The following is a 14463-nucleotide window of genomic DNA, read 5'->3' as shown; positions in this document are numbered from 1 at the left end:
AAAGCGAGTTCTACCACGAGCGCCCGAAGCCGACGACGACGGACAGATGTCATCGACGGTCGAGTTCTCGTGGCCGCATGCGCTGCGCGAAGCCGCCGACGTGGTGGTGTTCAACGGCAGCGAGGCGGCCCTCACCGAGAAGCCGCTCAAGGCTTCGCTCGACGATACCGTTCGCATCTTCTTCGGCAACGGGGGCCCGAATTTCACCAGCTCGTTTCATGTCATCGGCACCTGTTTCAGTAAGGTGTATCGCGATTCGGATGTGCTGAGTCCGCCGGCGCAGTGCGTGCAGACGGTTAGTGTGCCCGCGGGCGGGTCGACTATTGTGGATATGAAGATGGTCGTCCCGGGGACGTACACCATAGTGGATCATGCCATTTTTCGTCTGGAGAAGGGCGCCAAGGGGTTTTTGAATGTTTCGGGGGAGCCGAGGCCGTCGTTGTACTATAGTGCGCTGCCGCCGCAGCCCTGTGAGGGTTGTAAGCTCCACCCTTGAATTGGGATTGCATAGTAGCCGGCGTCCAGGATATATGCATGGCAGTGACATCTCCAATCATATTATAGCTAATGTAATAAGTTCCAATAGGAGAAGGATTGGGTGACATCTGGGTCACGTCACCACGTCACCAGTAAACTCAAACCCTAATTAAGTCGCATCAAAAGTCAATTCCGCGGAGAAAGCACATGGTTAAAAGAACCGCCCTTTCCAGAGCCAATCCTGATATCCAAACATGTAATTCAAAACTGCTTATACCAATGCTATCCAAAACAATGTTCATCCCAAGACTCGTCCTCCCCCGCCTGGCCCTGCCCCTGGCCAGAGGCTTCACAACAACCACTTCCAGACACAAGCTCACCCCCCAGCAAATCCAAATCGTCAAGTCCACGATCCCTGCACTGGAATCCCACGGCGTCGCAATCACCACTCTCTTCTACCAGCGGCTCCTCCAGCAACACCCCGAGCTCAAGAACATCTTCAACACCGCCCACCAAGCCACAGGCGAACAACCCGCCGCCCTCGCCCACTCCGTCTGGGCGTACGCCACCAACATCGAGCACCCGGAGGCCCTGAAAACGGCCATTTCGCGCATCGGCCATAAACACGCCAGTCTGGGGATCACGGCGGACCAATACCCGGTTGTCGGGGAGGGCCTTCTGGCCGCCATCAAAGAGGTGCTAGGCGACGCGGTGGACGACCAGGTTCTCGATGCCTGGAAAGCCGCCTACGGGGAACTGGCGGGGTACTTCATTGGCTTTGAAAGCGAGCTGTACCGGCAGGCGGAAGCAACGCCGGGCGGGTGGAAGGGGTGGCGGAAGTTCTTCATCTCGAAGAAGGTCCATGAAGGCGAGGAGATCATCTCATTCTACCTCACGCCGATCGATAAGGCTGCGCTGCCGGCGTATAAGCCCGGGCAGTTCGTCAGCGTGAAGTGCTTCGTCCCGGAGTTGGGGGTCTACCAACCCCGGCAGTATAGCTTGTCGGATGTGCCGAATGGAGAGTACTTCCAGATCTCGGTGAAGAGGGAGTCTGCGCTGGGACCCAAACCGGCCGGACGCATTTCGAATGTGCTGCATGAGGGCTTGCCGGTGGGTGCGGAGCTGGATGTTAGTATGCCGTTTGGGGATTTCGTGTTGGATGTTAATGCGACTACGCCGGTCGTGCTGATTAGTGGTGGGGTTGGGCTGACGCCGATGATGTCCATGTTGAAGACTGTTGTGGATCAGGGAGGGTCGAGGCGCGTGGTCTTCATTCATGCGGTGCGGAATGGGCGCGTGCATGCAATGAAGGACCGCTTGGCGAAGATCATCTCTGAGAATCCACAGGTTCATCGTGCGGTGTTTTATGAAGAGGTTGATCAAGGGGACACGCAGGGCGTCGACTATGACTTCACAGGCAGGGCGGATCTCCACAAGATTAAGGATCAGGTCGTCCTCCCGGATGCGGATTACTATATCTGTGGGCCGAAGCTGTTCATGAATGCGCAGAGTAAATCTTTGAAAGATATGGGTGTGCAGGAGGACCGGATTCATATGGAAGTGTTTGGTTCCCCGGCTGAATAGAGAGGATGGGAGAGCGCTTCTTAGAGTAGAAGCCATGAGGGAAAGAAGTGTACAGCTTGGTTCGTATGAGCATTATGTTCTCTGTATTTCAATTATGTGTTTTTCCATGTTATGTGCCGCGAATATCATTAATAGTTTAATTTTTGTATCACAGCCCCCCTGCCAGCTTGGTCAAGGCATCGCCGTCCACCATCATCTTCATCCAATCCTCCATACCCTTTGCCCCAATCTGCTCGTAGAACTTGATGCTGGGCTCGTTCCACTTGAGCACACTCCACTCCAGCCGGCGTCCATTGACCTCCAGCACCTTAGCCGCCAAATACCTCAACAGCTTGAACCCATATCCCCTACCACGAGCCACGGGCTGCACGTAGAGATCTTCCAGGTAGATACCCGGCGCCGAGCGCCAAGTCGAGTAGTTATAGAAGTATAAGGCCATGCCCACGGGGGTGGGGGTGGCATTGTCCGGGGTAGCAGGGGGAGTGATGAGCGCGGTATATACGGAGCCCCGCTTGGGAGGGCTGTCGGGGAAGGAGAGAGTTTCCAGGAGGGATTCGTTGGTGGCCTCTACTTCATGAAGGGCCTTTTCGTAGTCGGCCAGTTCGCGGATGAACTGGAGGATTAGGGGGACGTCTGGACGCCAGGCCAGAGTTAGTCTGGCATTTTCATGGCAGATTTATGCGGGGCGGAAACTGGGCGGACAGCGGCATTTAGCCATGATGTTGACCACGTCTGGCACTCACCTTCGGGCGTCGCGAGTCTAATGGTCGGTTGGTCAGACATGGTGGCTAATGTTGGTCTTGTCAATTGTCAAGAGATGTCGTCAAATTTGTGACTCGGAAGCGTCGAAGGAACCCCACAGTTTAAGTATTTGGAGCAGACCCACTAGCCCTCGCTTTTTAGTGCCACGCCTTATGATTGACATGATCCACTTGCTTTTGCACCACAGAGGATAAGAAAGAAGAAAGAAGTAAATAGATGGAAGAAATATGATCTTACTATGTACCAATAAAATATTATAATACAGTACCTAAGTCATATCTCGAAATATCATAACCTTAGAATTAAGAAGTCTATCGAGACATGATGGCTGACATCCACTTTTGTTCGTCCGTCCTGTTCTGGATTAGTATCACATAGCATATCAACGTAGTATTGGAAGGAAATTCAGACATACCGATCAAAATGAAGCAGCATGCCCAAAACTGGGATGAGCTGCTTCTGGTAACTTTTGTCTTTCTGTTCCAAGAACTGGAGGAGAACGTTCTTCAAATAAATATAATCAATAGGCGCATTTGCTCCTCCTGTGGGCGTGTCGCTCCCCTGAACGGATGGGCTGCGGCCCTTGGGCACCGGCGAAGTGATTGCCCTGCGGGACCCAGAGTCGATTGAAGACCGCGATGACTGGGGATTCGTACCAAACGAGCCTCTTCCGATAGAGCCTTGTTGGACCGGCGCAACTTGTCCAGTCGCGCGCTGGTTTCTTCAACCGACCGACGGAGTTCTGCCTTTTCTTTCTCTAGGTCTCGGACTTGTTTCTCACTTTCATCCAGCGAATCGCGCAAACGTGCCATTGCCTGTCGCACATCATTGAGTTCCTGCGTCGACCGCTCGGCCTGCTCCTCCAGTTGGTCCCGTCTGCGCTTCCAATCCTTCTGCGACATCTCGAGCTCCTCTTTGTCCTCCTCGGCGCTGCGCAGTGCCTTTTCGGCGTCTCGGACCTTGTTCTTCAGCTCCTCCAGCTCCCGCGCCCGACGGCGGCCCTGAGCACTAGCCTCATCTTCAGCACGGTCTCTCTCCTCAATGGCTGCCTCCATCCGCTCCTTGAAATCGCGAACTTTAGATTCGGTGCGGCCTTCGATGTCATTCAAGAGCCGCCGCATAGTTTCTCCCTCACGGGTCCTTTCCGTCAGCAACCGATGAGCATCCGCCAGTTCCTCTTCCAGACTCTCGCAGCGTTCGCGCGCCTCTTTCATCTGCATTCCGATCTCGGCGCCCTGGTCGCGCATGCTATTCATCAGACTCTGCGCGCTAGCGTGCTGAGCGGTCTTCAACTGGATTTCCTCCCGCAGACCCTCAAGGTCCTTGTTCACCTGCGTAACTTGGTTCTGAGCTTCGCGTAGCTGAGTCCGGGTGGCCTTCAAGTCTTCCTGGGCCTTAGACAGGTCGTTGGAAATCCGCTCCTTCGCTTCCAGAGCTTCTTGCTTCTTGCTCTCCGAGTAGCGTAGATCTGATTGAGCGACGGTCAGTCTCTCTTCAGCCTTCAAACGATTGTCCGTTTCTTGTCTGATCTTCTGGTTGAGCGTCTTCACTTCTGACTCTCGTTCCGATATCGTCGTCTTGAGGCTCTTCAACTCAGCACGCAAATCCTCTTGCTTGCCCTCAAGAGTCCTCAATTCGGCGGTCTTAGTAGTCAAAGTCTCTTTGGTTGACTTGAGCTCAGTAGATTCAGCTCGCAGTTTCTTCAGCTCAGGCTGCAGCTTCTGGAGGGTCTCTCGCAAGTCGGTAAGGTCCTTGAATCGGGTAGAAGCTAACTGTTGGGCAGCAGATAGCTCGGTTTCTAGGGTAGTAAGTTTGACCTTGAGGTTTTCATATTCTTCCTTCAGTCCATTGTGCACCTTTTCAGAGTCGGCATCCTTAGTCGCAGTGCTCGTGCGCAAGTCAACCAGCTCTTTCTCCAGTTTGACGATTGTCTCTTCCAGAGCTTTCTTTTCGGCAGTCAACACTTTGAGTTTATCTTTTGACTCGACGTGATCTTGTCCAAGATTAAGCAAGTCATCCCGAAGAGATTCTATCTCCTCTTTCAGGCCCTCCTCCCCTTTGAGCTTCGAGCTGAGGCGATCGATGGCTGCGTCTTTTTCTTCCACTTGGCGCGTCAAAGATTCGATTTTCTGCTCGAGCTCATTCGTGTTCGACGATTTCTGGTCTGGCTCGGCTACCGGTGTCTGCGTCTCTTCGGCAGCTGGAGCACTTGCAGTTTTGCTCGTGTCATCACCGCCACTCTTGCCACCTTTCTTCTTCTTCTTGTTCTTCTTTTTAGAAGCTCCCGTGGCACCGGTGGAGTTGGTCGGTTGGGGTTTGGGTTCGGGTGTCTCATTCTTCACCTCGGTACCGTTCTTCGCAGGCGCCAGACTGTCCCGGAGCTCCTCGAAACTGGCTTGCTTTCCACCCGCAACTTGTTCCTTGGCTTGCTTCCATGCCGTGTTGTCTTTCAGGTTGTTGTCAAGGAAATCAACAATATTCTGCAGCTCCTCCTTTCGGCTCATATCCGCCTTGAGGCTTGTCATCGTGTCTTCCATATCCTTGAGCTGGGAACGAAGGTTATCCACAAGGTTCTGGAGAACACCGAGCCGCTTCTCATTGGCTTCCTTTTCTTGTTTGGCTTTGTCTAGTTTTGCTGAAAGTTCCGCCTGCTCCTCAGCATCCTCGGGCTTCACAGGTTGCGACTGAAGCTGCTCAATTTCATCTGTTTTCTGCTTCAGCTCCACCTTCAGTTTTTCAACCTCATTTTGAGCGTTCTCGATGGTGGTCTCGGACGTTGCCAGCTTCGCCGTGAGCGCCTCGATCTCTTCCTGCTTCGAAGCCTTGAGCTTCTCAATCTCCGAATCCTGTTTATCCTTGATATCACGCAGCTCCACCAGCTCTCGGGTCGCGGTCTCCAAATTGTGCACCATCCCCTCTGTTGACTCCCTTGCCACCGAGAGGTCCCGTTTGAGGTTGTCTGCCTGAGACTTGAGCGTTTCGATCTCTTCCTGTTTTTCTTTCAACTCGGTCTCCAGGCGTGGGATCTCGTTATCAAAAGAGAAAAACTCTTCGCTTTCCTCCTTGGCAGAATCCTGCTTCGAAGTGGTGGAAGATTTATCATTCAAGGTAGAGCTATCAACGATCGTTTTATCGCTTATTGTCGAGGCATCCTCTTCCTTTTTATTCTCCTTCAGATTAGTGACCTCATCGTATGCTGCTTTTGTGGCCTTCTGAGCTTCCTCCATTTTCTTCTTGTAGTCATCTCTCTCTGTGGACACCCGCTTCAGCTCCTCCAGAACCATGTCGCTTTTTAATGAGATTTGGTTGAGGTATTCTGTCAACGCCTTCGGATCGCTAATAGAAGCCAACGGGGTGTTCTCACGCAAAGCCGCTTCGAAAGGTTCGATAGATAGGACACGCGAGTGGGCCATCCGATAAGCTTTCAAGAGCTCTACAAATCACACAACAGTTAGCGCCATGGCCCAAGTCCCCGTGGTATCGACTCAGTACATACCCTGATACCGAGATTCCAGCTTGCCCAATCTCCGCAGCTTTACCCTGACCTCAGGCGGCAGCTCCGAAGAAGATTGGTTTGTCTCTGGGGCATTTGTATTCTCCTTGCCGGCGGACGACTCCTCCGCCGGTGGTTTGCTCTCCTCAGCATTTTCCTCTGAGCCTGCGGTCTCCAAGCGGGGGGTGGCTGATCTGCTCGAGCCTTCATCCTCTCCAATGGCGAACTCGGGCTCGAATTCGTTGGGATCCGGTCCACGGACGGGGGTGCCGGTGTTCCGTCGGGGGCGGGTAGTTCGTCTGCTCGGGGATACATTGCGAGTGGGACGACGAGCGGAGTTGGAGCGGGCGAGGGAGTCCTGAGCAGACTTCTGCCGGGCTTGCTCCTCTGCGATGCGGGAGTCGATCGCGTCGCGGATACGCTGTGAGTTGCGATCAAATCGAGCGTTAACATATCAAATCCGGGGAATTTGTTCGACACGTGAGGCTAACCCCCGAAGGAGTTCCATAAATAAATGGATCCGGAAATACTGTACCTGAAACATGACCGTGGCGGGCCTGTGAGCCAGGGCCACAGCTTGATCAATAAGATAGAAACAGACGAGAAAGAGACGAGAAGCAGTTATTAAAGTAAGAAGGAGAAGGTAAAGAGTGGAAGGGGGCATAGGACAGATGGACTAGGCGGTGGTGTTTCGTTGTCAGCGGGATGTGCTGCTGAGTTGACTTGATTGGGCCGCCAAGACTGGCAGAAAAAAAGAATAAAATGAATACAATACTAATACTTTGTCGTTGACCGTTTAATGTGAGGGTGTCAAGATGATACTCCCTGGATGAGTAGCTCTAGATTCTACTTTGGAATTCACTATATTTTGATCCATTTGTAATTTAGACTATCGCCCGGCAATTGACCCGTTTGGCTTCCCTTTTCTCCTCAACAGGTTAATCATCGGCAATTGCAGGTATAGAAAAGGATCAATATTGGAAACGAACCAGCTGGCCCAATCTAGGAAGTAAAAAGAAGGAAAATAGCAGGAAAGAATGGCCATAGTCAGTGCTCTGGTCACCATCACATGATATATACAGGTAGTCTATTGAGATAATGCGCCTCAGGCTGCCAAGCGCTTGTGCATAACCGCATTGCTGACTAACCCGAAGCATAACAAATCCATATCCACCCTGTTCTGCCGCGGTATGACGTCGACCTCACTTTTCTTTATTTTTAATTTTTTAATTAAACGGGTTTACTTCCAGTCACAGTCGCAGTTTTAGTGCTTGCCATTTTAGGTTACGGGAAAATTTGCAGGTGGATCCGTCAGAAGTGCATCCACAGTCAGGCACATCCTCAGTCTCGGCCTTTGCCAGGTTTATATGCCAAACGTAACAGAAATGGATCATTCACATGATGGATCAACATCCTCTTCTGGCACGTTCGTTTACTGCCACTTTGAGTTTTCTCTATCCTTCTGATTTGTTCCAAGTTCTATTGTGTATATCCCCAAGTCCAAAAAGAGAGCAAGTCCAATGACCCAGGCGCGGACTCCCGTGATCGACCTAAACTGAATTCGTACTGCTCTCTTTCTCCGCTTTCCGAGTTGATCCTACGAAACCAACCCCGTTTGAAACTCAAAAGGGACCACTCTCATTCTTCACGATCCAGCCAACTGGGCATCTGAGAGCACGTTGTGGCTCGTGAGTAGGGGGGTGGTTGGCGACATTACTCGCATCGGAGTCCCTGAGCGAAAGCTAATCAATCATTGAATCTCGCATACTGGAACTTACCCTCTGTCGTCATCGCATCTTTTTGCTGGATGGACGGTTTCATGGGTGGCGGAGACCTCGAATTCTTTTGCGTTCCTTGATTTCCACTGGGGCCTTTTAGTTGCTTTCCTTAAGCTAGTTTAGCGGCTTAAGTCTCCATCCAACAACGTGTTTCCAGCCCAATCCCATTCTACGCAATAACAACCATGGCCGCCGACGGTGGTCCCCTCGCGGCCTCGTCTGCGTCTCTCGATTCAAGTCTAAGCCCTCTTCATGCATCTCCCTCACCCTCCTCAACCTACACTGCTTCGTCCCTCGCCCTATCTGCTCCCGCTATAGCCGCCAGCTTTTCCGTGCCTTCGACCTTTACAAATTCTCTTATTCCACCCCCGCCGTTATCCCCTCCTACGCCTTCAACCATGGTGGGGTGGATCGGATGGGTGTTTTCCTTCTTTTTCCAGGTTATCCCAAGCATCCTATACTGGGTGATAACGTTTGCAACTATCACGCTGCCCACATGGCTATTCACGCTCTTTTCAATGAGTTTGACCTTCACTATGAATTTCACCACCCTGTAAGCTTCCGACCCCGTGCAATGGGACACTCTGTCGATCGCGCAGTGAAACGCTAACACAATGTTTCAATTGACCCATAGCTTGTTAATCGCGCTGGCGATCGTATCGACCATCAGTTGGTTCATTCGTTACCGGTTCTTGAATATGTATAGTCGTCTACCTCCGGAGCCCCAACGCAAAGAACCCGATCTCGATCTCTTCCCCGATGTCCAGGAAGGGGATTCCAAACCGGGCCTGGCCAATTACCTTGACGAATTCTTAAGCGCCATCAAGGTCTTTGGTTATCTGGAACGCCCTGTATTCCATGAATTGACTCGAACCATGCAAACGAGGAAGCTGATTGCGGGGGAAACCTTGATGCTGGAGGAAGAGAAAGGCTTCTGTCTAGTAGTTGATGGTTTGGTCCAGATATTCGTCAAGTCCATGCGCGACGGGAAATCAAACGTAGACGATTGTTCAACCCGCATGGGGGCAGAGTCTTCTGATGAGGACGATCATCATATGGACGGAAAGCAAGGTTACCAACTTCTTACGGAAGTCAAAAACGGCGCCTCGATGTCGTCCTTGTTCTCCATCCTGTCCTTGTTCACCGAGGATATTCAACTACGAGCCAGCGAAGGCTCGTCTTCTAGTGCATCCAGCGTAGGCCCTAGCACTATTGCTCGGGTATCTGACTCGTTCCCGGCGAGTCCTCACGGCTTGGAGGACAGCCCTCGTTCTAATTTTATTAGAGATCATGGTGACTCTGTCGCCCATATAAGCAACAGTAATGGGGAACTTCTGCCGTCCGTCCCGCCCCTAAACCTAGGAGAAGGCCATGCTATGCCCAACCATGAACCTAACTTGGAACCACGGAACCACCCGGGCAAGAGACGGCGCAAGTCAGTCCATCCGGATATTGTGGCTCGAGCCATGGTGGACACGACCATTGCTATCATCCCGGCCAGCGCCTTTCGCCGCCTGACGAGAGTATATCCGAAAGCGACCGCCCATATTGTCCAGGTGATCCTGACACGACTCCAAAGAGTAACGTTTGCCACGGCACATTCTTATCTAGGTCTCAACAATGATGTGCTGGGCATTGAAAAACAGATGACCAAGTTCACGACTCAGGACCTGCCCAACGAAATGCGTGGAGCGGCGTTGGATCGCCTCAAGGACAAATTTATCAAAGAGCGAGACCGCCTGGGCCCGGAAGAGATCATCAAGGGCATTGCACTCCACAATCCTTCTGCTGGCAGAAGACGCCGGTCCAGTAGCTTCCTGAGGAAAGAAGCGGTTCTCCATGCAAAGATGGCAGCGCAACCGAAGCGACCATTGACCATGGCCAGCCCAGAGGATATCCCCGGTGACCGCGAGTCGGCAGGGCCGAGCCCCGGGGATCTGTTGTCTACCATTCAACTCTCCCGGTTTGGCCCTCGATACGAACATTTAGCTCCTAAACTGCTCAGCCCATTAACAGATAAAGAGAACCCTCCTTTTATGGCTCCCGTTATGCACAGCTCGCCTTTCCACCGAAAGAAGGACTCTGTTGACGAGGATGCCCTGTTCAGAGAATCCATCCTGGACTGCATCATGAATGGCATCGGACTTACCAGCAGCACTCGTGATGTCTTACGTAAGAGCAGCCACACCTCTGGGGACATATCCCCAAAGCTTCTTTCATACGATTCTCGGCGGCAAAAGGCTGTGTTCACTAACAATGCATTCGGCTTCATCGACCCTTACGATGGTTCGGCGGATGGTGAGACGGAATCAATGATGTCAATGTCCATGACCAGCGCTGGTGGGACGTCGCCTATCATCAATTTGCGAGAAGAACTTCGAAACGACATTGAGATCGTCTATTTCCCCCAGGGTTCAGTTCTGGTGGAGCAAGGGGAACGCCATCCAGGCCTCTACTATGTGATCGACGGATTCCTAGATGTAGGTATCCCTGTATCTGACAAAGGAGATGATCTTGTGGGCGGTTCGAGACCGGCATATGGGCCGCCACACGAGGAATTCTTTCCGACTCTGAAGCGGACGACGACCAGCTCCTCTCGTGCATCAGTTATGACGAGTGGCACAAACGATAATAAGCGGAAAAAGCAGTCGCGGAAGTCACTCTATCTTATCAAGCCTGGTGGCATTCAAGGATACGTCGGATCCGTTGCATCTTACAGGTCCTATACGGATGTGGTGGCGAAAACAGATGTGTATGTCGGGTTCCTTCCAAGGTCGTCCTTGGAGAGGATCGCCGAGCGCTACCCTATTGCACTTTTAACCCTGGCAAAGCGATTGACAAGCCTTCTTCCTCGCTTGCTCCTTCACATCGACTTCGCTTTAGAATGGGTGCAAGTGAATGCGGGCCAAGTCATTTATCATCAGGGGGACGAGAGTGATGCAATCTATCTTGTCTTAAACGGGCGTCTACGGTCTGTTCTCGAAGGTACAGATGGCAAGATCACAGTCGTTGGCGAGTATGGCCAGGGAGAAAGCGTAGGGGAGCTAGAGGTCATGACAGAGTCGACACGCCCGGCGACTCTACACGCCATTCGGGACACCGAGCTAGCTAAATTCCCACGATCCCTTTTCAATAGTCTTGCGCAGGAGCACCCGGGAATTACTATCCAGGTCTCGAAGCTCATTGCTCAGCGGATGCGAGATCTCGTTGAACTTCCCATGTCCGAAAAGGGAGGTGAGCATGTCAACGCTGGCAGCGTCAAGACCGCCTCCTCTGTGGTAAATCTTCGAACCGTTGGTATACTCCCCGTAACGGCTGGAGTCCCCGTGGTAGAATTTGGCCATCGCTTGCAGAACGCACTTCACCAGATCGGCGTGACGAATGGTGTTACCTCCCTCAACCAAGCGGCGATCCTGAACCATCTCGGACGACATGCTTTCAGTAAGATGGGGAAATTGAAGTTGTCCCAGTATTTGGCCGACCTCGAGGAAAAGTATGGGATGGTACTTTATATCGCAGACACCAACGTGAACTCCCCATGGACGCAGACCTGCATTACGCAAGCTGACTGCATTCTGCTCGTTGGCCTTGCCGAGTCGTCGCCCAGTATCGGCGAGTACGAAAGATTTCTACTTGGAATGAAGACAACGGCCAGAAAAGAACTCGTGTTGCTACATTCTGAGCGGTACTGCCCTCCCGGACTGACGCGCCAATGGCTAAAGAATCGGATGTGGATCAACGGAGGCCACCATCATATTCAGATGGGCTTCCGTTTAACCCCCGAGCCCTCGCATCCCCAGGCGAAACGGCTTGGGGCCGTTCTGAAACAACGAGTTCAGGTCATCCAGGCAGAAATTCAAAAATACACATCGCGGCGGATTCGCCAGACACCTCTCTACTCGGCACAAACTCCGTTCAAGGGCGACTTCCATCGCCTGGCTCGCCGACTTTGCGGCAGGTCTGTTGGACTCGTTCTTGGTGGCGGAGGAGCTCGAGGTATTGCTCAAGTTGGCGTCATCAAAGCACTGGAAGAGGCCGGGATCCCTATTGACATCATTGGCGGAACGTCTATCGGCTCATTCATTGGAGCTTTGTATGCACGGGATGCGGATGTGGTTCCCATGTATGGTCGAGCGAAGAAGTTTGCTGGTCGCATGGCTAGCATGTGGCGGTTTATGCTAGATCTCACGTATCCCACCACCTCTTACACCACTGGCCATGAGTTCAACCGGGGAATCTTCAAGACCTTTGGAGATAGCCAGATCGAGGACTTCTGGCTGGAGTACTACTGCAACACCACCAACATCAGCAAATCACGACCCGAATTCCACTCGTCGGGTTATACTTGGCGCTACGTGCGTGCATCGATGTCATTGGCCGGTCTGATTCCCCCGATTTGCGACGAAGGCAGCATGCTCCTTGATGGCGGGTACATCGACAACCTTACAGTGGCCTACATGAAGGGCCTTGGAGCCGATGTGATTTTTGCAGTCGATGTAGGCTCAATCGATGACAACACGCCTCAAGGGTACGGTGATTCGTTGTCTGGGTTCTGGACCGTGCTCAACCGTTGGAACCCCTTCTCCGCTTGCCCCAACCCTCCTACACTGTCCGAAATCCAAGCACGACTCGCATATGTATCGTCGATCGACAATCTAGAACGAGCCAAAAACACCCCTGGCTGTCTGTATATGCGTCCTCCCATCGACCCATACGGAACCCTCGACTTTGGCAAGTTTGATGAGATCTACCAAGTAGGCTATGCATATGGCAAGCAGTATCTAGAGAAACTCCGCAGTGAAGGATCCCTGCCGTTACCGGAAGAAACAGAAGAGAAAAAGAAGCTACAACGTACCTTGGCGCCTCGACGAGCGAGTATCTAAGTTTCATCATCTCCATTGCCGACGCTCTCTATTACGAATGACGAGTTTAAAACAGCGAATGGAGTTTTCCGGATTTAGTCTCCAGCTTAAAACTTTCTTTGTGTCTATTGGATCCATCAATTTTTGTACCTAGAGCAAGCGCCTCGCATTATACCAACAGCGTTCACCATTGACATTGGATATGATAGAACTTGGCGAATACATAGAAGTATACAGCATAGTACATTCATCATAAGTGGTTAATTCACTGTCTTTATACATATCACATTTGCGCCTTTTCATCTAATACAGTGCTGCAACACAGCAGTCCGGAACCCATGCTGCTGAATTCATGTATCTATCGTCCCTACATCGAACAGCATATATATCATTTGCACTTTCTCTTCACAATTTGATAACGTCGGGATGGTAGAACGGGATGACAGGTAGTTGACTCATCTCCTGACTATATCTACAATCCCCCGTTATGCCATTTAATTTCCCGGCTTCAAGTGTTGTTGCCCTCGCTGACATGTACGGTGGCGGTCTAATCTTTATTTACAAAATTGCAGATACAGGCTACTCATGTACCACACAAAGAGAAACTGATCTGTGCTGGTCAAGAACAAGAAAAGAGAATACGCTGGTCATCATGATCAAATAAGGATGACGGAAGGTTGACATGTCTGATGAAAACCTTGCACGCTGCATAGGTTACTCCTGACCACTACCATCTTCATACCTCCAACACACCCTCCGTATCTACCAACCTCTAGTTAGCAATGCGTCTGAAAGATTATCTCGCTAAAAGGTTCGAGCCGCTCCTCGAGCGTCTCGAGGACAAGCTCGAGGAGAAAGGCAAAATACAAAAGGTCCAGCAGCTTCGACACAGACAATATAAATGGCACAGCTATAACCCTGAACTCTAGGAACTTGTTTTCACATACTTTCAACATACGTATATCGTCCGCTTCAAGATACAACGCGAAGCCTATCTACAAATACAGCATGACACCCTCTTCCAGCAGCTCGAAGCGAATCAATCAAGTGCCGATATCCTGGTAACCAAGATGCAGAACATTCAAAAGCAGCTTCAAGACATCAACCAGGAGATCTGGAAGGTAGAGCGAGATGTTGAGTCTGCATTCAGAGTTTTTCCAGAGGGGCCCTTCAAGCGCGCTCTAGATACCAGTCGTCGAAACAATCTTTTCTATGCTGGGAAGTTTCGCCACACCCAGTGTGTATCTGTGGGTGGATGTTGTGGGCGTGAGTGTGGTTGTTGCACGAGGCCTCGGAACCCTAGGCGGCCATACCATTTTTCGCATTGTACATAGATGTGCAGGTGTTGTGAGGATGCGAGGGGCTTCAAGATCGATCCTTCAAACCCTAGAGAGGATCCTATGAGTGTAGGTGTTCCGATTACAGATGCAGAAATGAGAGGATCAAGCCGTTTCTATGGGAGGAATTTAATTAGTGCCTGTGTCTGGGGATATTAGGACTCTTTTTT

At 51.5% G+C, this 14463-nt stretch overlaps 5 protein-coding genes across 5 annotated transcripts; 3 read left to right on the top strand and 2 right to left on the bottom strand.

Moving 5' to 3' along the window:
* Nucleotides 1-46: 46 nt before the first annotated feature.
* On the top strand, nt 47-496 carry ANOM_011475 (multicopper oxidase; the record flags this gene model as incomplete). The annotated part of the gene is made up of 1 exon (XM_015556731.1): nt 47-496. The coding sequence occupies one exon, from the start codon at nt 47-49 to the stop codon at nt 494-496; it is 450 nt and encodes a 149-aa protein (XP_015401371.1).
* Nucleotides 497-771: 275 nt separating this feature from the next.
* On the top strand, nt 772-2061 carry ANOM_011474 (NO-inducible flavohemoprotein; the record flags this gene model as incomplete). The annotated part of the gene is made up of 1 exon (XM_015556730.1): nt 772-2061. One exon carries the CDS (start codon nt 772-774, stop codon nt 2059-2061), a length of 1290 nt encoding a protein of 429 aa, XP_015401370.1.
* A 148-nt stretch (nt 2062-2209) lies between these two features.
* ANOM_011473 (GNAT family N-acetyltransferase) lies at nt 2210-2896 on the bottom strand (the record flags this gene model as incomplete). Its single annotated transcript, XM_015556729.1, has 2 exons — nt 2210-2694; nt 2805-2896. Coding segments are annotated over 2 exons (549 nt in total), but the record flags the coding sequence as incomplete, so codon positions are not given.
* A 238-nt stretch (nt 2897-3134) lies between these two features.
* Nucleotides 3135-6980, bottom strand: ANOM_011472 (putative vesicle-mediated transport protein (Imh1); the record flags this gene model as incomplete). Its single annotated transcript, XM_015556728.1, has 5 exons — nt 3135-3177; nt 3239-3405; nt 3480-6256; nt 6320-6737; nt 6852-6980. 5 exons carry the CDS (start codon nt 6978-6980, stop codon nt 3135-3137), a joined length of 3534 nt encoding a protein of 1177 aa, XP_015401369.1.
* A 1299-nt stretch (nt 6981-8279) lies between these two features.
* nte1 (lysophospholipase) lies at nt 8280-12977 on the top strand (the record flags this gene model as incomplete). The annotated part of the gene is made up of 2 exons (XM_015556727.1): nt 8280-8647; nt 8729-12977. 2 exons carry the CDS (start codon nt 8280-8282, stop codon nt 12975-12977), a joined length of 4617 nt encoding a protein of 1538 aa, XP_015401368.1.
* Between the last annotated feature and the right edge of the window lie 1486 nt (nt 12978-14463).

Source organism: Aspergillus nomiae (assembly GCF_001204775.2).
Source record: "Aspergillus nomiae NRRL 13137 chromosome Unknown contig00603, whole genome shotgun sequence".
In the NCBI taxonomy this organism is placed as follows: Eukaryota; Fungi; Ascomycota; class Eurotiomycetes; order Eurotiales; family Aspergillaceae; genus Aspergillus; species Aspergillus nomiae.
This window is presented reverse-complemented; position numbering and strand designations above follow the sequence as displayed.